The following is a 19722-nucleotide window of genomic DNA, read 5'->3' as shown; positions in this document are numbered from 1 at the left end:
GACAGTCCCAAGATGCACTACAGACAGTCCCAAGATGCACTACAGACAGTCCCAAGATGCACTACAAACAGTCCCAAGATGCACTACAGACAGTCCCAAGATGCACTACAGACAGTCCCAAGATGCACTACAGACAGTCCCAAGATGCACTACAGACAGTCCCAAGATGCACTACAGACAGTCCCAAGATGCACTACAGACAGTCCCAAGATGCACTTCAGACGAGTCCCAAGATGCTTGTGTGGGTCGCAGAGCAAAACGGAGAACACCATGGTGTTCGTGAAAGTCTCATCTTTCCATAGAGAGGTCATAATAGTTCAGACACTACAGAGGATTTAGTAAGAAGACCGAATTTCGAGATGTCTCATGGTCTGACAAACACCGCTCTAGCACTGTCACCTTGCACAGCAGATGCGGAATTGCGACATAGGCAGATGTGCTGGATATAGACGTATCGAATGCAAAAAAAAAATATATATATATATATATATCTAGCTTAAACTGACAGATTTTAATTGGGATGTTTTTATTATGCAAATTAGATTTCTGCGGTGGCGTGGACATTGACAAGCCCTTTCATTTTACTTCCATCGCCTTTGTAACAGAAAGACAGGTGTGATACAGTGGTTGCCATGACAGCAACCAGAAACAGGAGTGAAAGAATACGCAGCCCTCCTGTTCCTCTGTTCCGGCTGGAATCAGGCCACTAAATTAAATTACATTTCTTTTCTTTTTTTAAGCACTGGTGCTCCTAACTTTAAAAAGTTAGGAGCACAACATGAAATTTAGGAGCACCAGAAAATAAGTTTTGATTTTTATTGATTGAGATGCAGCCTTATTGGGCCTATATGTTGTACCCTAGAAACGAATATGTAAAACTGTAAAGATATTAACTTCTTATAAAAAGCTAAGACGTTGATACAAATACCTGTCATTGAAATGACTAAGTCATTTGTGGAATATAAGGTATTTCTCAATTGAGATGCGTTACATAGAAAATGGTACACTGTCTCTTTAAAAAAAAAGTCAGGCTTGCGATGACGTCGAAAGACAGTTGTCATAGAAGCCAAGTTGACCCGCTAGTCGGAACTAGGGAAACTCTGAAATTAGTTTCTAGTCGGACATTTCCTGAGTTTTCTAGTTTCGACTAGCATGTGAACACAGCATCATTTCATCGCTATCATCATTGATCTACTGAAGAAGCAAATCCCTTTCATTTTATTTCTGTTCGCTCAAATGTTTGGATATACTGGTGAAGTTACCAGGTTGTTAGCTTGCTAGCCAATGAGGTTACATGACCGAACAAAATGTAAACAAATGGTTAACGATGTCGACGTGCGATTCGTTTTAGCACGAACCCATGACAAGGTTTATGAACGTTAAATGCAGTCCTGCTGATGCGCTATAGACTGGTTGGTTGTTTAGCAACAAAACCCGACACGTCTGCAACTATGGGGCAAAACAGACAGGGTTATCTTAGATTGTTGACAACATGTAAACATGATTTTGTCTCCCAATGTTTATTTAAAAACGAAATAAATGTGCACAACGATCACTTGTCTCTCAAATACATTGTTGGAGTTGTTGGTTAGCTCCCTAGCGAATTTGAGTCATATTAGCATTGACATGAAACTGGTCAAAACATCTCAAAATAAGACATTTATGATTCCCCCACATGACAGTTTCTTGTCATTGTTGCTAGCTATCTGTCCTTCCAGAATCCTAACAAGACACAAACTTCTGCGTCGGTAACATGGGTCAAATGTTGCGTCGGTAACATGGGTCAGACCTTATGATCTAGTTGGGCAAACCCGTTTTCTCTGTAGTGATAGTGCAACCATGACGTTATCAAATCACTTGATTCTCTAGGGCACTGGGAAAAAAACGGTACAGCCAAGCCTTATCATTACACCAAATATTAACCGGGACATTTTTTTTCCTATTCGAACAGTGCTCACAAAATCAAACTCCTGGTCGCACAGCGAAATATTTTGTCGGATTGGTCGCAGTTAAGAAAACTACGCACTTTAGAGTCCTGGTTTGAATATTCCTCGATTCAGATGGGAATAAGCAAAGAAATCTGTGAATCCTCCAACCGGGATTTCTGGACAACATGGGATTTTTTTTTTCAAAAGTTAACCTGAATTTTGCAACTCTACTGTGAACACTTCGAATTTCCGTCCATGGTACCTGCAAGAAGTCCACATCCAGGGACTGAGCATGACATGATGACCAAACAAGACAACACATTGACTGTACAGTGACTGAATGACTGATTACCAAAGTGTCTAACACTACTGCACTCTACTTAAGAACAAAAGAGGTAACAGGAAGCTAGAGATCCCTTAAAAAGTGTTTCCCAAATGGTACCCTATCGTCTATATAGTGCACTACTTTGGGACCAGAGCCCATAGAGCACTGGGTATAGGGAATATAGGGTGCAACTTGGGACATAGACTTTTACACTACACTTCACTACACTGACTAAGTTAAACTAGCTGGTGTCTGGTTAAGGAACTACTTAGTGCACTAGCTAATGCTAAGTAACGTCACTCTGTAATGTTACACAACGAGAGGTTTGGATAGTTTACGTCCTGTTCCTGGGACTGTAGTGCAGAGTCTGTGTAGCCTAAAAGTATCTGTACAACACAGCAGTAGGTTTCACTATCCAATAATAGGTTACATCTCCTTGAGTTATTTCTAAGAATACAATGACAAAGAAAACATGATGTTGGCATATACTCCGACAGTGGATCATATCATTACTGTACATCAAAGGTTGTAGTGGACTTTAGAGACAGGTTACGGGCCTACTGAACTCTAACCACCTCTATGGTAATGTCCTGTATCTAACCACCTCTATGCTAGTGTCCTGTATCTAACCACCTCTATGCTAGTGTCCTGTATCTAACCACCTCTATGCTAGTGTCCTGTATCTAACCACCTCTATGCTAGTGTCCTGTATCTAACCACCTCTATGCTAGTGTCCTGTATCTAACCACCTCTATGGTAGTGTCCTGTATCTAACCACCTCTATGCTAGTGTCCTTTATCTAACCACCTCTATGCTAGTGTCCTTTATCTAACCACCTCTATGCTAGTGTCCTGTATCTAACCACCTCTATGTTGGTGTCCTGTATCTAACCACCTCTATGTTGGTGTCCTGTATCTAACCACCTCTATGGTAGTGTCCTGTATCTAACCACCTCTATGGTAGTGTCCTGTATCTAACCACCTCAATGGTATTGTCCTGTATCTAACCACCTCTATGGTAATGTCCTGTATCTAACCACCTCTATGCTAGTGTCCTGTATCTAACCACCTCTATGCTAGTGTCCTGTATCTAACCACCTCTATGCTAGTGTCCTGTATCTAACCATCTCTATGCTAGTGTCCTGTATCTAACCACCTCTATACTAGTGTCCTGTATCTAACCACCTCTATGCTAGTGTCCTGTATCTAACCACCTCTATGCTAGTGTCCTGTATCTAACCACCTCTATGCTAGTGTCCTGTATCTAACCACCTCTATGCTAGTGTCCTGTATCTAACCACCTCTATGCTAGTGTCCTGTATCTAACCACCTCTATGCTAGTGTCCTGTATCTAACCACCTCTATGCTAGTGTCCTGTATCTAACCACCTCTATGCTAGTGTCCTGTATCTAACCACCTCTATACTAGTGTCCTGTATCTAACCACCTCTATGGTAGTGTTCTGTATCTAACCACCTCTATACTAGTGTCCTGTATCTAACCACCTCTATGCTAGTGTCCTGTATCTAACCACCTCTATGGTAGTGTCCTGTATCTAACCACCTCTATGGTATAGCACTGTATCTAACCACCTCTATGGTAGTGTCCTGTATCTAATCACGTCTATGCTAGTGTCCTGTATCTAACCACCTCTATGGTATAGCACTGTATCTAACCACCTCTATGGTAGTGTCCTGTATCTAATCACCTCTATGCTAGTGTCCTGTATCTAACCACCTCTATGGCAGTGTCCTGTATCTAACCACCTCTATGGTAGTGTCCTGTATCTAACCACCTCTATGGTAGTGTCCTGTATCTAACCACCTCTATGGTAGTGTCCTGTATCTAACCACCTCTATGGTAGTGTCCTGTGTCTACCCACCTCTATGGTAGTGTCCTGTATCTAACCACCTCTGTGGTGGTGTCCTGTATCTAACCACCTCTATGCTAGTGTCCTGTATCTAACCACCTCTATGCTAGTGTCCTGTATATAACCACCTCTATGGTATTGTCCTGTATCTAACCACCTCTATACTAGTGTCCTGTATCTAACCACCTCTATGGTAGTGTCCTGTATCTAACCACCTCTATGGTATTGTCCTGTATCTAACCACCTCTATGGTATTGTCCTGTATCTAACCACCTCTATGCTAGTGTCCTGTATCTAACCACCTCTATGCTAGTGTCCTGTATCTAACCACCTCTATGCTAGTGTCCTGTATCTAACCACCTCTATGGTAGTGTCCTGTATCTAACCACCTCTATGCTAGTGTCCTTTATCTAACCATCTCTATGCTATTGTCCTGTATCTAACCACCTCTATGGTAGTGTCCTGTGTCTACCCACCTCTATGGTAGTGTCCTGTGTCTACCCACCTCTATGCTAGTGTCCTGTATCTAACCACCTATATGCTAGTGCCCTGTATCTAACCACTTCTATGGTATTGTCCTGTATCTAACCACCTCTATGCTAGTGTCCTGTATCTAACCACCTCTATGCTAGTGTCCTGTATCTAACCACCTCTATGGTATAGTCCTGTATCTAACCACTTCTATGGTAGTGTCCTGTATCTAACCACCTCTATGGTAGTGTCCTGTATCTAACCACCTCTATGGTATTGTCCTGTATCTAACCACCTCTATGCTAGTGTCCTGTATCTAACCACCTCTATTGTATTGTCCTGTATCTAACCACCTCTATGCTAGTGTCCTGTATCTAACCACCTCTATGCTAGTGTCCTGTATCTAACCACCTCTATGCTAGTGTCCTGTATCTAACCACCTCTATGGTATAGTCCTGTATCTAACCACCTCTATGGTAGTGTCCTGTATCTAACCACCTCTATGGTAGTGTCCTGTATCTAACCACCTCTATGGTATAGTCCTGTATCTAACCACCTCTATGGTATTGTCCTGTATCTAACCACCTCTATGCTAGTGTCCTGTATCTAACCACCTCTATGCTAGTGTCCTGTATCTAACCACCTCTATGCTAGTGTCCTGTATGTAACCACCTCTATGCTACTGTCCTGTATCTAACCACCTCTATGCTAGTGTTCTGTATCTAACCACCTCTATACTAGTTTCCTGTATCTAACCACCTCTATGCTAGTGTCCTGTATCTAACCACCTCTATGGTAGTGTCCTGTATCTAACCACCTCTATGGTATAGCACTGTATCTAACCACCTCTATGGTAGTGTCCTGTATCTAATCATGTCTATGCTAGTGTCCTGTATCTAACCACCTCTATGGTATAGCACTGTATCTAACCACCTCTATGGTAGTGTCCTGTATCTAATCACCTCTATGCTAGTGTCCTGTATCCAACCACCTCTATGGCAGTGTCCTGTATCTAACCACCTCTATGGTAGTGTCCTGTATCTAACCACCTCTATGGTAGTGTCCTGTATCTAACCACCTCTATGGTAGTGTCCTGTGTCTACCCACCTCTATGGTAGTGTCCTGTATCTAACCACCTCTGTGGTGGTGTCCTGTATCTAACCACCTCTATGCTAGTGTCCTGTATCTAACCACCTCTATGCTAGTGTCCTGTATCTAACCACCTCTATGGTATTGTCCTGTATCTAACCACCTCTATGCTAGTGTCCTGTATCTAACCACCTCTATGCTAGTGTCCTGTATCTAACCACCTCTATGGTAGTGTCCTGTATCTAACCACCTCTATGCTAGTGTCCTTTATCTAACCATCTCTATGCTATTGTCCTGTATCTAACCACCTCTATGGTAGTGTCCTGTGTCTACCCACCTCTATGGTAGTGTCCTGTGTCTACCCACCTCTATGCTAGTGTCCTGTATCTAACCACCTATATGCTAGTGTCCTGTATCTAACCACTTCTATGGTATTGTCCTGTATCTAACCACCTCTATGCTAGTGTCCTGTATCTAACCACCTCTATGCTAGTGTCCTGTATCTAACCACCTCTATGGTATAGTCCTGTATCTAACCACTTCTATGGTAGTGTCCTGTATCTAACCACCTCTATGGTAGTGTCCTGTATCTAACCACCTCTATGGTATTGTCCTGTATCTAACCACCTCTATGCTAGTGTCCTGTATCTAACCACCTCTATTGTATTGTCCTGTATCTAACCACCTCTATGCTAGTGTCCTGTATCTAACCACCTCTATGCTAGTGTCCTGTATCTAACCACCTCTATGCTAGTGTCCTGTATCTAACCACCTCTATGCTAGTGTCCTGTATCTAACCACCTCTATGCTAGTGTCCTGTATCTAACCACCTCTATGCTAGTGTCCTGTATCTAACCACCTCTATGCTAGTGTCCTGTATCTAACCACCTCTATGCTAGTGTCCTGTATCTAACCACCTCTATGCTAGTGTCCTGTATCTAACCACCTCTATGGTAATGTCCTGTATCTAACCACCTCTGTGCTAGTGTCCTGTATCTAACCACCTCTGTGGTGGTGTCCTGTATTTAACCACCTCTATGGTAATGTCCTGTATCTAACCACCTCTATGGTATAGTCCTGTATCTAACCACCTCTATGCTAGTGTCCTGTATCTAACCACCTCTATGGTAGTGTCCTGTGTCTACCCACCTCTATACTAGTGTCCTGTATCTAACCACCTCTGTGGTGGTGTCCTGTATCTAACCACCTCTATGCTAGTGTCCTGTATCTAACCACCTCTATGCTAGTGTCCTGTATCTAACCACCTCTATGGTATTGTCCTGTATCTAACCACCTCTATACTAGTGTCCTGTATCTAACCACCTCTATGGTAGTGTCCTGTATCTAACCACCTCTATGGTATTGTCCTGTATCTAACCACCTCTATGGTATTGTCCTGTATCTAACCACCTCTATGCTAGTGTCCTGTATCTAACCACCTCTATGCTAGTGTCCTGTATCTAACCACCTCTATGCTAGTGTCCTGTATCTAACCACCTCTATGGTAGTGTCCTGTATCTAACCACCTCTATGCTAGTGTCCTGCATCTAACCACCTCTATGCTAGTGTCCTGTATCTAACCACCTCTATGGTAATGTCCTGTATCTAACCACCTCTATGCTAGTGTCCTGTATCTAACCACCTCTATGCTAGTGTCCTGTATCTAACCACCTCTATGCTAGTGTCCTGTATCTAACCACCTCTATGGTAATGTCCTGTATCTAACCACCTCTGTGCTAGTGTCCTGTATCTAACCACCTCTGTGGTGGTGTCCTGTATCTAACCACCTCTATGGTAATGTCCTGTATCTAACCACCTCTGTGCTCTGGTCCTTTATCTAACCACCTCTATGCTAGTGTCCTGTATCTAACCACCTCTACGGTAGTGTCCTGTATCTAACCACCTCTATGCTAGTGTCCTGTATCTAACCACCTTTATGCTAGTGTCCTGTATCTAACCACCTCTATGCTAGTGTCCTGTATCTAACCACCTCTATGGTATTGTCCTGTATCTAACCACCTCTATGGTATAGTCCTGTATCTAACCACCTCTATGGTAGTGTCCTGTATCTAACCACCTCTATGGTGGTGTCCTGTATCTAACCACCTCTATGCTAGTGTCCTGTATCTAACCACCTCTATGGTGGTGTCCTGTATCTAACCACCTCTATGCTAGTGTCCTGTATCTAACCACCTCTATGCTAGTGTCCTGTATCTAACCACCTCTATGCTAGTGTCCTGTATCTAACCACCTCTATGCTAGTGTCCTGTATCTAACCACCTCTATGGTAGTGTCCTGTATCTAACCACCTCTATGGTAGTGTCCTGTATCTAACCACCTCTATCCTGGTGTCCTGTATCTAACCACCTCTATGGTAGTGTCATTTATCTAACCACCTCTATGGTATTGTCCTGTATCTAACCACCTCTATGCTAGTGTCCTGTATCTAACCACCTCTATGGTGGTGTCCTGTATCTAACCACCTCTATGCTAGTGTCCTGTATCTAACCACCTCTATGGTAGTGTCCTGTATCTAACCACCTCTATGCTAGTGTCCTGTATCTAACCACCTCTATGCTAGTGTCCTATATCTGTGTAAGGGGTGGGGGAAAGTAGCGCCTAGCGAACTATAATGCTGCTGGTTGTTCATATTTCGATATTTACAGGAGGTCTGGCTGAGGATCAGTGTGAGACCATGGTCACCATGGTTACCCTGTTATGATTAGATTTGGATCCCATGTGTAATATCTCTAGCCCCACCCATCCCTCGGCCTTGCAATAGCAGACTATTCACACTCAATATGAGTTGACTTACTATGAGTCTCACTGGGTTTGGGGCAGACATACTGTTTCTATGTGTCTAGGCTGCAAACTAACGAAGGACCATACCATTTGGGGAAAAGGGAAATCTAACTAAAATATGTTTTAAATTTAAATAAATATTTTTCTTCAGATATTTTGCTCATAAAGCATAACTCCTCTGTTCACAAAACATTACAATATTTTAAAGTTTCAGGAGTTGCAAACTAAGAGCTTTTCTTGTCACTGAATCAGGAAGATTTGTGGTATTTCTCGTTTCCCCCCCCCCCCCCGTAATGGTTTAAAAATAGCGTTAAACCCACCATGTCCTCTCTCACTGAACGATAGAGGGAAAGAGGAAGGTTCACAAGGAGAAGAAGAAGAAGGAGTGAGATTTAAAGGAGTAAAGAGAGACAGCATACAGACACTAGAGGGCAGTGTAAAGGAAGTAGATATATATGAGCTACAGAATCTGAAGGGTTAATTTTCAGTTTTTTTTTTCTTCTTTCTTCCATCGTCTCGTCATTAGTTGACCCGGCACGACGCTGTCGGCGAGTTCTCTTCACTCACTGCCCAGGTCAGAGGTCATACTGCCTACGCTAGCTAAACTTCAACGGTCAGAGTCTGAGGGGTCGACCAATCAGGACTGCCTTGTGTCATTCCTTTTTGAGAGCGGAGTTAGGCTTGTAAGGGTGACATGCTAGTAAGGACAGGGAAGGTAGGTACAGTAACATCTGGTAGGTGGGGATTCAGACCAGAGATAGTCCAGACCAGAGATAGTCCAGACCAGAGATAGTCCAGACCAGAGATAGTCCAGATCAGAGATAGTCCAGACCAGAGATAGTCCAGACCAGAGATAGTCCAGACCAGAGCTAGTCCAGACCAGAGCTAGTCCAGACCAGAGATAGTCCAGATCAGAGATAGTCCAGATCAGAGATAGTCCAGACCAGAGCAAGTCCAGACCAGATCAGTCCCCAAGTCCCAGACTACAGTTCAGTGTAGCTGAGCTCCTGCCTTGTCTCCAGCCAGGTTTGTGCGTTTTTAAAAGTTTATTTATTTTTCAAACCTCGACCAACGAGTTGTGTCCAGTTGTTGCCCTCAGCGTTTCCTCCGTAAGGTTGTCTTGCGGTCAGGGGTAAATAACGGGGGGGGGGGGGGGGGGGGTCAAGTGATCGACTGGTTACCTAGAGGACGGGCTACTGCACTCAGAGGCGGGGCAACAGAACTGATGGGCGATGTCATCGTCTTCGTCCTCTCTGAGAGAGGGACAGTCCATGGTAGCATGGGTAGAGAGAGACAGACAGACAGGGGTTGAGACAGAAGCAAAGGGATGGGGAACACAGAAAAGCAGAGTGAGAGAAGGAAGGAAAGAAGGGAATATAGATAAAACACTAGTGTTATTACTCCTCCACCTCTAGTGTTATAACTGCTTCACCTCGAGTGTTATAACTCCTCCACCTCTAGTGTTATAACTGCTTCACCTCGAGTGTTATAACTGCTTCACCTCGAGTGTTATAACTCCTTCACCTCTAGTGTTATAACTGCTTCACCTCGAGTGTTATAACTCCTTCACCTCTAGTGTTATAACTGCTTCACCTCTGGTGTTATAACTCCTCCACCTCTAGTGTTATAACTCCTCCACCCCTAGTGTTATAACTCCTCCACCCCTAGTGTTATAACTCCTTCACCTCTAGTGTTATAACTCCTCCACCTCTAGTGTTATAACTCCTCCACCCCTAGTGTTATAACTCCTCCACCCCTAGTGTTATAACTCCTTCACCTCCAGTGTTATAACTCCTCCACCCCTAGTGTTATAACTCCTCCACCCCTAGTGTTATAACTCCTCCACCCCTAGTGTTATAACTCCTCCACCTCTAGTGTTATAACTCCTCCACCCCTAGTGTTATAACTCCTTCACCCCTAGTGTTATAACTCCTCCACCTCTAGTGTTATAACTCCTCCACCCCTAGTGTTATAACTCCTTCACCTCTGGTGTTATAACTCCTCCACCTCTAGTGTTATAACTCCTTCACCTCTAGTGTTATAACTCCTTCACCTGTTATAACTCCTCCACCCCTAGTGTTATAACTCCTTCACCTCTAGTGTTATAACTCATCCACCCCTAGTGTTATAACTCATCCACCCCTAGTGTTATAACTCCTCCACCCCTAGTGTTATAACAGTAGTTAACCACCAGATCAGAGAAGTGGGACTCCTCCACCTCTAGTGTTATAACATTAGTTGACCACTAGATGTCAGGCTTGCAGCATGGAGAACAGTCTGCTACTAAAGCTACAACACTGACATCTACTGCAAACCTGATCTATTAGGTTATACTAAAACAAATGTGTATTAAATACCATGTCTCCTTGCTTAAGATATATTGATTAAATACCATGTCTCCTTGCCTTAAGATATATTGATTAAATACCATGTCTCCTTGCCTTAAGATATATTGATTAAATATCATCTCTCCTTGCATTACAATATAGCTAATCTTTTATGCAATCCTGTGATGGAATGTCATAGGTTTCCAAGCATCTTAATATGACTTTAAATGATATCCTAAAGGGGGTTGGGATGCATACAAAAAATAACAGGGAAGAGGGGGGGGGAAGAGAGGATGGGCGATACGGAGAAGACAGGGGTAGAAGAGTGGAGTGGGAGGTGGGGGGGGGGGGGCAGTTGTCGGAGAGTGTTTGAGTGCAATAAGTAGGCCTACATGTGTGAAGGAGATGGGGAAGGCCTTACACTGGGTTGCGTTCCAGCAGATTAATCAGAGCTCACAACGCCACGAAGGAAGTGTTTATGATACAACTCATCGTCCAAGACAGTGTTTCCCAACCCCCCCCCCTCCCCCCTCCCCAACCAGTCCACTTCTCTCATATATTCCAGAAGAGCACAGCTGAATCAAATTGGACACATAATGATCAAGCCCTTCATTAGTTACAATCAGCAGTGCTTCTTCTGGAATATATCAACTAAATGAGCTGGCTGGAGGTACTGGAGGAGAGGTCAGAGGTCAGGGAAACACTGTAGCTAAAAAAACACTCAAAAAACAAGGCGATCTGGAACTTAACCATGGTCTTAGTCACTGAGAGTGTATCTGAGTTTGGATTGTGTGTGTCCTACCCAGCTGGGCAGAGAACGTCCATTCAACGTCTATTCTACGTCGGTTCAACCAGTGTGTGTCCTACCCAGCTGGGCAGAGAACGTCCATTCAACGTCTATTCTACGTCGGTTCAACCAGTGTGTGTCCTACCCAGCTGGGCAGAGAACGTCCATTCAACGTCTATTCTACGTCGGTTCAACCAGTGTGTGTCCTACCCAGCTGGGCAGAGAACGTCCATTCAACGTACATTCAACGTCTATTCCACGTCGGTTCAACCAGTGTGTGTCCTACCCAGCTGGGCAGAGAACGTCCATTCAACGTCTATTCCACGTCGGTTCAACCAGTGTGTGTCCTACCCAGCTGGGCAGAGAACGTCCATTCAACGTCTATTCCACGTCGGTTCAACCAGTGTGTGTCCTACCCAGCTGGGCAGAGAACGTCCATTCAACGTCCATTCAACGTCGGTTCAACCAGTGTGTGTCCTACCCAGCTGGGCAGAGAACGTCCATTCAACGTCTATTCTACGTCGGTTCAACCAGTGTGTGTCCTACCCAGCTGGGCAGAGAACGTCCATTCAACGTCTATTCCACATCGGTTCAACCAGTGTGTGTCCTACCCAGCTGGGCAGAGAACGTCCATTCAACGTCCATGTCCATTCAACGTCTATTCCAAGTCGGTTCAACCAGTGTGTGTCCTACCCAGCTGGGCAGAGAACGTCCATTCAACGTCTATTCTACGTCGGTTCAACCAGTGTGTGTCCTACCCAGCTGGGCAGAGAACGTCCATTCAACGTCCATTCAACGTCTATTCCACGTCGGTTCAACCAGTGTGTGTCCTACCCAGCTGGGCAGAGAACGTCCATTCAACGTCCATTCAACGTCTATTCCACATCGGTTCAACCAGTGTGTGTCCTACCCAGCTGGGCAGAGAACGTCCATTCAACGTCTATTCCACGTCGGTTTAACCAGTGTGTGTCCTACCCAGCTGGGCAGAGAACGTCCATTCAACGTCTATTCCACGTCGGTTCAACCAGTGTGTGTCCTACCCAGCTGGGCAGAGAACGTCCATTCAACGTCCATTCAACGTCGGTTAAACCAGTGTGTGTCCTACCCAGCTGGGCAGAGAACGTCCATTCAACGTCTATTCTACGTCGGTTCAACCAGTGTGTGTCCTACCCAGCTGGGCAGAGAACGTCCATTCAACGTCTATTCCACATCGGTTCAACCAGTGTGTGTCCTACCCAGCTGGGCAGAGAACGTCCATTCAACGTCCATGTCCATTCAACGTCTATTCCAAGTCGGTTCAACCAGTGTGTGTCCTACCCAGCTGGGCAGAGAACGTCCATTCAACGTCTATTCTACGTCGGTTCAACCAGTGTGTGTCCTACCCAGCTGGGCAGAGAACGTCCATTCAACGTCCATTCAACGTCTATTCCACGTCGGTTCAACCAGTGTGTGTCCTACCCAGCTGGGCAGAGAACGTCCATTCAACGTCCATTCAACGTCTATTCCACATCGGTTCAACCAGTGTGTGTCCTACCCAGCTGGGCAGAGAACGTCCATTCAACGTCTATTCCACGTCGGTTCAACCAGTGTGTGTCCTACCCAGCTGGGCAGAGAACGTCCATTCAACGTCTATTCCACGTCGGTTCAACCAGTGTGTGTCCTACCCAGCTGGGCAGAGAACGTCCATTCAACGTCCATTCAACGTCGGTTCAACCAGTGTGTGTCCTACCCAGCTGGGCAGAGAACGTCCATTCAACGTCTATTCTACGTCGGTTCAACCAGTGTGTGTCCTACCCAGCTGGGCAGAGAACGTCCATTCAACGTCTATTCCACATCGGTTCAACCAGTGTGTGTCCTACCCAGCTGGGCAGAGAACATCCATTCAACGTCCATGTCCATTCAACGTCTATTCCAAGTCGGTTCAACCAGTGTGTGTCCTACCCAGCTGGGCAGAGAACGTCCATTCAACGTCTATTCCACATCGGTTCAACCAGTGTGTGTCCTACCCAGCTGGGCAGAGAACGTCAACACAACGCCATGACTACATAGACGTTATCTCTCATTCTCTCATAAGTTCCGTCTTCAAAGTTTTAGAATAGGTTCGTCAAACTATTCTAGCATGTCTTGGATACAATGACATTTTTTATTTGAATTAACTTCCAATGAGACTAATATCCAGAAGATATGAATTACTGCATCGCTCATCATGTGACGCTGCTATGTAAAAACAAACACATCTAAGTGTTCTTTGGCGTAAGAGAGATGCAATCGGGTGTTTGGCTACTGAAGCTATGATTCCAGACTCTAGATTCCGATTAGAGTGTTATTAACTTTGTCACCAGGTAAATAATGTGATCTGGAACACCCATTAGGCGGTCAGTCATTACGTCTAGAAACTGGGGCTAATTACACGCTCCTGAGTCAAGTCCTTAAAGGGATTCTCTGATGCTTTGTGGACATTTTAGTAGTCCAGTAGTTTCTGAATTAGCTCTCACCGGGCGATATTGGTCCCCCTGGAAATTTGCATACAACGTCCCAGACTGTATGTGGAGATATGTGCCCCACATCCTTGCTCTCTCTCTCTCTCTCTCTCTGCTCTGCTGTAGGAGCGTCATGTGTAGCTTGCCAGCCGTCACTCATACGGCGAGGGGCTGAAGCTTATTGGTTGAACTCAAATTGCTAGTGGGCTGCAAATGGTGCAGCACAGCTTCCAGAATAAAACAGTTGCTTTCAAACTAGGGATCTTGAGGCTAATTGATGTTGAGGCTAATTGATGTTGAGGCTAATTGATGCTGAGGCTAATTGATGTTGAGGCTAATTGATGCTGAGGCTAATTGATGTTGAGGCTAATTGATGTTGAGGCTAATTGATGCTGAGGCTAATTGATGCTGAGGCTAATTGATGTTGAGGCTAATTGATGTTGAGGCTAATTGATGTTGAGGCTAATTGATGTTGAGGCTAATTGATGTTGAGGCTAATTGATGCTGAGGCTAATTGATGCTGAGGCTAATTGATGTTGAGGCTAATTGATGTTGAGGCTAATTGATGTTGAGGCTAATTGATGTTGAGGCTAATTGAGGGAAGACAGTAATACTGCTCATAGATTATGTATGTATAAACCACACATTGACACATCCAGCCCACGGCGGCAAGGTTTAAAAAACAATCTTAGCAGTCGCCAAAGTTACGTCGCATGTCTTTGATAACTACTAGGTTTCAGGGTACGGACAGAGACTGTCTTTGAGAGGGCTGGAGGACCCAAAGTGTTATCGGTGCTAATGCTCCAGACTGGTTAAGTTTACACGTCACTAAAGGCTCCGTAATAAACCATTTAGAAGGCATTTACTTACTATTCAATAATCAAGACTCCCACATTTGTAAATGTTAGCAAGCAAGTTATTCACGTGTATATAGTTGCTTAATCATGACTCCTACATGTGTAAATGTTAGTAAGCTGAAATAACACTTTAAATAACACTCTGAAATAGTGAAACTGACGATAAAGCCCTTTTTTGTGTAAAAGCTGTTAGAAATAAATTGCCTGGAATTTCAGCAATGTTCAGATACGATGGAGTTTCTGGCCCATATCATGACGTCACAATGTGATCTGATTATTATAGACCAATGACTGTTCATCTCGATAAAGGGGTGGAGCTCTAGACCAGCCTATTAGCCAATCCAGGTTGTGTATATAAATATCGTCAAATCGTCAAACACCCCGCACAATCATACCGAGCATTTCAAGAGTCAAATGAGGGTCAGGTAAATATTATTTTCATTGAATAAAAACACAATGATTTATAAGACATTTAATTACAAAGGACAGCACGGGAGCTTGAAACATCTTGTTTTGTTTGCTTGCAGGAATGTCTACCAAATGGCATGCCCATCTTTTTGTGACAAATTACGCTGGTCACTCAAAAATATTTATGAAGTATTTGTATAAAAAACGCTCACTTTAGATTAGGGACTGCAAAAAAATATATACTGTACTAATGAGTATAAATGTGAGAGTAATGATTAATAAATGCCTTCTAAATGGTTCATTACGGACCCTTAAAATATATTGTTGCCCTGGTTGGGACAAGGAGGATGAAGGGTTTAGATTCAGCTCTGGGAGTCATCAGGGTGATGGAGAGAGGGAGAGGTTGGGTGGTGTGGGCTCTGGGAGTCATCAGGGTGATGGAGAGAGGGAGAGGTTGGGTGGTGTGGGCTCTGGGAGTCATCAGGGTGATGGAGAGAGGGAGAGGTTGGGTGGTGTGGGCTCTGGGAGTCATCAGGGTGATGGAGAGAGGGAGAGGTTGGGTGATGTGGGCTCTGGGAGTCATGGGGGATGGAGAGAGGGAGAGGTTGGGTGATGTGGGCTCTGGGAGTCATCGTTGTGATGGAGAGAGGGAGAGGTTGGGTGATGTGGGCTCTGGGAGTCAGCAGGGTGATGGAGAGAGGGAGAGGTTGGGTGATGTGGGCTCTGGGAGTCATCGGGGGGATGGAGAGAGGTTGGGTGGTGTGGGCTCTGGGAGTCAGCAGGGTGATGGAGAGAGGTTGGGTGGTGTGGGCTCTGGGAGTCAGCAGGGGGATGGAGAGAGGGAGAGGTTGGGTGGTGTGGTCTCTGGGAGTCAGCAGGGGGATGGAGAGAGGGAGAGGTTGGGTGATGTGGGCTCTGGGAGTCAGCAGGGGGATGGAGAGAGGGAGAGGTTGGGTGATGTGGGCTCTGGGAGTCAGCAGGGTGATGGAGAGAGGGAGAGGTTGGGTGATGTGGGCTCTGGGAGTCAGCAGGGGGATGGAGAGAGGTTGGGTGGTGTGGTCTCTGGGAGTCATCGGGGGGATGGAGAGAGGTTGGGTGGTGTGGGCTCTGGGAGTCAGCAGTGTGATGGAGAGAGGTTGGGTGGTGTGGGCTCTGGGAGTCAGCAGGGGGATGGAGAGAGGGAGAGGTTGGGTGGTGTGGTCTCTGGGAGTCAGCAGGGGGATGGAGAGAGGGAGAGGTTGGGTGATGTGGGCTCTGGGAGTCAGCAGGGGGATGGAGAGAGGGAGAGGTTGGGTGATGTGGGCTCTGGGAGTCAGCAGGGGGATGGAGAGAGGGAGAGGTTGGGTGATGTGGGCTCTGGGAGTCATGGGGGTGATGGAGAGAGGGAGAGGTTGGGTGATGTGGTCTCTGGGAGTCAGCAGGGTGAGAGATAGGGAGAGGTTGGGTGGTGTGGGACGGGACAGGAGGAGGATGGGGGAGTGGAAGACTGTGAATCTAGTGAGGGACTGACACTACGGAGTTTTTTCTGAAACCCTGGTTGGAGGATTTCCGTGATTCAGAAGGGAATCTTCCAACTGTGAATCCTCCAACCAGGATTTCTGAAAACGCGGAAACTTTGCGCACGTTTCCCGAATTGTGTAACCTTAGAGGGAGGATGGGGAGTGGAGGAGAATAATGGAGGATTGTGGGCCTACTTTAAAGTGGGTATACTCAGGCCCTTACCTTGCCTGGTCGGAGTGCCTGGATGGGGAGAGGGCGCAAGGCGGCTTGGGCAGGAGCAGCCGGGCAGGGCAACAGTACTGGTGGTGGGTGGAGCTGGACTGACTGTTAGCTGTCAGACTGCTGTGGAGGGAGGAGGTAGAACTAGGAACAGGAGGAGTAGTAGTGACGGTGGTGGTAGGAGGATTGGAACGAGAAGAAGAAGCGCAACAGGTGGAATAAGGTGTTGACCTGACAGAAAGGGAGAGAGAGAGAGATAGGGGGAGAGAGAGTGAGAAAGGGGGAGAAAGAGACAGAGAGAGGGGGGCAGAGAGAGACAGAGAGAGAGGTAGAGAGATAGGTAGGTAGAGAGAGAGAGAGAGAGAGAGAGAGAGAGAGAGAGAGAGAGAGAGAGAGAGAGAGAGAGAGAGAGAGAGAGAGGGGGAGAGAGAGAGAGATAAGCAGAGAGAAAGAGAGCGAAGGAGCAAGAGAGAGAGGGACAGCAAAATAGAAAGAGAGAGAGAGAGGGACAGAAAAATAGAAAGAGAGAGAGATAGAGAGAGAGAGAGGAAGGAAGGAGATATAAATAGAGAGAAGAGAGAAAAAATCAAGTCAAGATAGAAGGAGAAAATAACAACATCCAGAAAGGCACACAGTAACCAGCCAGCCTAGACTAGTAGTGTAGACAGTATTGTAGACTAGTAGTGTAGACTAGTAGTGTAGACTAGTAGTGTTAGAAACAGTAACCAGCCAGTCATAGACTAGACTAGTATTGTAGACTAGCAGTGTAGACTAGTAGTGTAGACTAGTAGTGTAGACTAGTATTGTAGACTAGTATTGTAGACTAGTAGTGTAGACTAGTAGTGTAGACTAGTAGTGTATACTAGTAGTGTAGACTAGTAGTGTAGACTAGCAGTGTAGACTAGTATTGTAGACTAGTAGTGTAGACTAGTATTGTAGTAGTGTAGACTAGTAGTGTTAGAAACAGTATCCAGCCATAGACTAGACTAGTAGTGTAGACTAGTAGTATTAGAAACAGTAACTAGCCAGCCATAGACTAGACTAGTAGTGTAGACTAGTAGTGTAGACAGTATTGTAGAAAGTAGTATAGATTAGAAGTGTAGACTAGAGTGTAGACTAGTATTGTAGACTAGTTGTGTAGACTAGTATTGTAGTAGTGTAGACTAGTATTGTAGTAGTGTAGACTAGTATTGTAGACTAGAAGTGTAGACTAGTGCTGTAGATGAGTATTGTAGTAGTGTAGACTAGTATTGTAGACTACTTGTGTAGACTAGTATTGTAGTAGTGTAGACTAGCAGTGTAGACTAGTAGTGTAGTAGTGTAGACTAGTATTGTAGACTACTTGTGTAGACTAGTATTGTAGTAGTGTAGACTAGTATTGTAGTAGTGTAGACTAGTATTGTAGTAGTGTAGACTAGTATTGTAGTAGTGAAGACTAGTATTGTAGTAGTGAAGACTAGTATTGTAGTAGTGTAGACTAGTATGAACACTAGTTGTGTAGACTAGTATTGTAGTAGTGTAGACTAGTATTGCACACTAGTTGTGTAGACTAGTATTGTAGTAGTGTAGACTAGTATTGTAGTAGTGTAGACTAGTATGAACACTAGTTGTGTAGACTAGTATTGTAGTAGTGTAGACTAGTATTGCACACTAGTTGTGTAGACTAGTATTGTAGTAGTGTAGACTAGTATTGTAGTAGTGTAGACTAGTATGCACACTAGTTGTGTAGACTAGTATTGTAGTAGTGTAGACTAGTATTGTAGTAGTGAAGACTAGTATTGTAGTAGTGAAGACTAGTATTGTAGTAGTGTAGACTAGTATTGTAGTAGTGAAGACTAGCATTGTAGTAGTGTAGACTAGTATTGTAGTAGTGTAGACTAGTATGAACACTAGTTGTGTAGACTAGTATTGTAGCAGTGTAGACTAGTATGAACACTAGTTGTGTAGACTAGTATTGCAGTAGTGAAGACTAGTATTGTAGTAGTGTAGACTAGTATTGTAGTATTGTAGACTAGTATTGTAGTAGTGAAGACTAGTATTGTAGTAGTGAAGACTAGTATGAACACTAGTTGTGTAGACTAGTATTGTAGTAGTGTAGACTAGTACTGTAGCCTAGTACTGTAGCCTAGTATTGTAGTAGTGTAGACTAGTATTGTAGTAGTGTAGACTAGTATTGCACACTAGTTGTGTAGACTAGTATTGTAGTAGTGAAGACTAGTATTGTAGTAGTGTAGACTAGTATGAACACTAGTTATGTAGACTAGTATGAACACTAGTTGTGTAGACTAGTATTGTAGTAGTGTAGACTAGTATTGTAGTAGTGTAGACTAGTATTGTTAGAAACAGTAACCAGCCAGCCCTAGACTAGCAGTGTAGACTAGTATTGTGGACTAGTTGTGTAGACTAGTATTGTAGACTAGTAGTGTAGACTAGTATTGTAGACTAGTACTGTAGACTAGTAGTGTAGACTAGTATTGTAGTAGTATACAGTAAAAACAGAGAGGTTATACTGATATAAATTGAATCAAATGTTATTTGACACTGAATACAACTGCTGTAGACTTTAATGTCAAATGCTTGCTTACGAGCGTTTCCCAACAAAAATAAACACAAGAGAAATAAAATACACAAGAATGGAGCAATACACAGGGAGAACCAAAT

General features: G+C 44.5%; 1 protein-coding gene and 1 long non-coding RNA gene across 6 annotated transcripts in view; both read right to left on the bottom strand.

Moving 5' to 3' along the window:
- LOC129829448 (IQ motif and SEC7 domain-containing protein 2-like) overlaps positions 1–19722 on the bottom strand; it is a 294773-nt gene that overhangs the window by 153018 nt on the left and 122033 nt on the right. For 3 of the 5 annotated variants that reach the window (XM_055891147.1, XM_055891149.1, XM_055891148.1), the window contains one exon: positions 17065–17292. The exons of the other annotated variants lie outside the window; for them this stretch is intronic. In XM_055891147.1, the coding sequence (XP_055747122.1) occupies positions 17065–17292 (228 nt within the window). The remainder of the gene's footprint in view (positions 1–17064; positions 17293–19722) is intronic. 5 annotated transcript variants of the gene reach the window in all.
- LOC129829450 (uncharacterized) lies at positions 1505–9637 on the bottom strand. Its single transcript, XR_008755392.1, has 2 exons — positions 5613–9637; positions 1505–5409 (listed from the first exon to the last, which is right to left on the bottom strand). It is a non-coding gene; the product is annotated as an uncharacterized LOC129829450 (long non-coding RNA).

This window comes from Salvelinus fontinalis, chromosome 31 (assembly GCF_029448725.1).
Source record: "Salvelinus fontinalis isolate EN_2023a chromosome 31, ASM2944872v1, whole genome shotgun sequence".
In the NCBI taxonomy this organism is placed as follows: domain Eukaryota; kingdom Metazoa; phylum Chordata; class Actinopteri; order Salmoniformes; family Salmonidae; genus Salvelinus; species Salvelinus fontinalis.
Note: the sequence above shows the minus strand (reverse complement) of the source record. Positions and strands in the feature narration are given on the sequence as shown.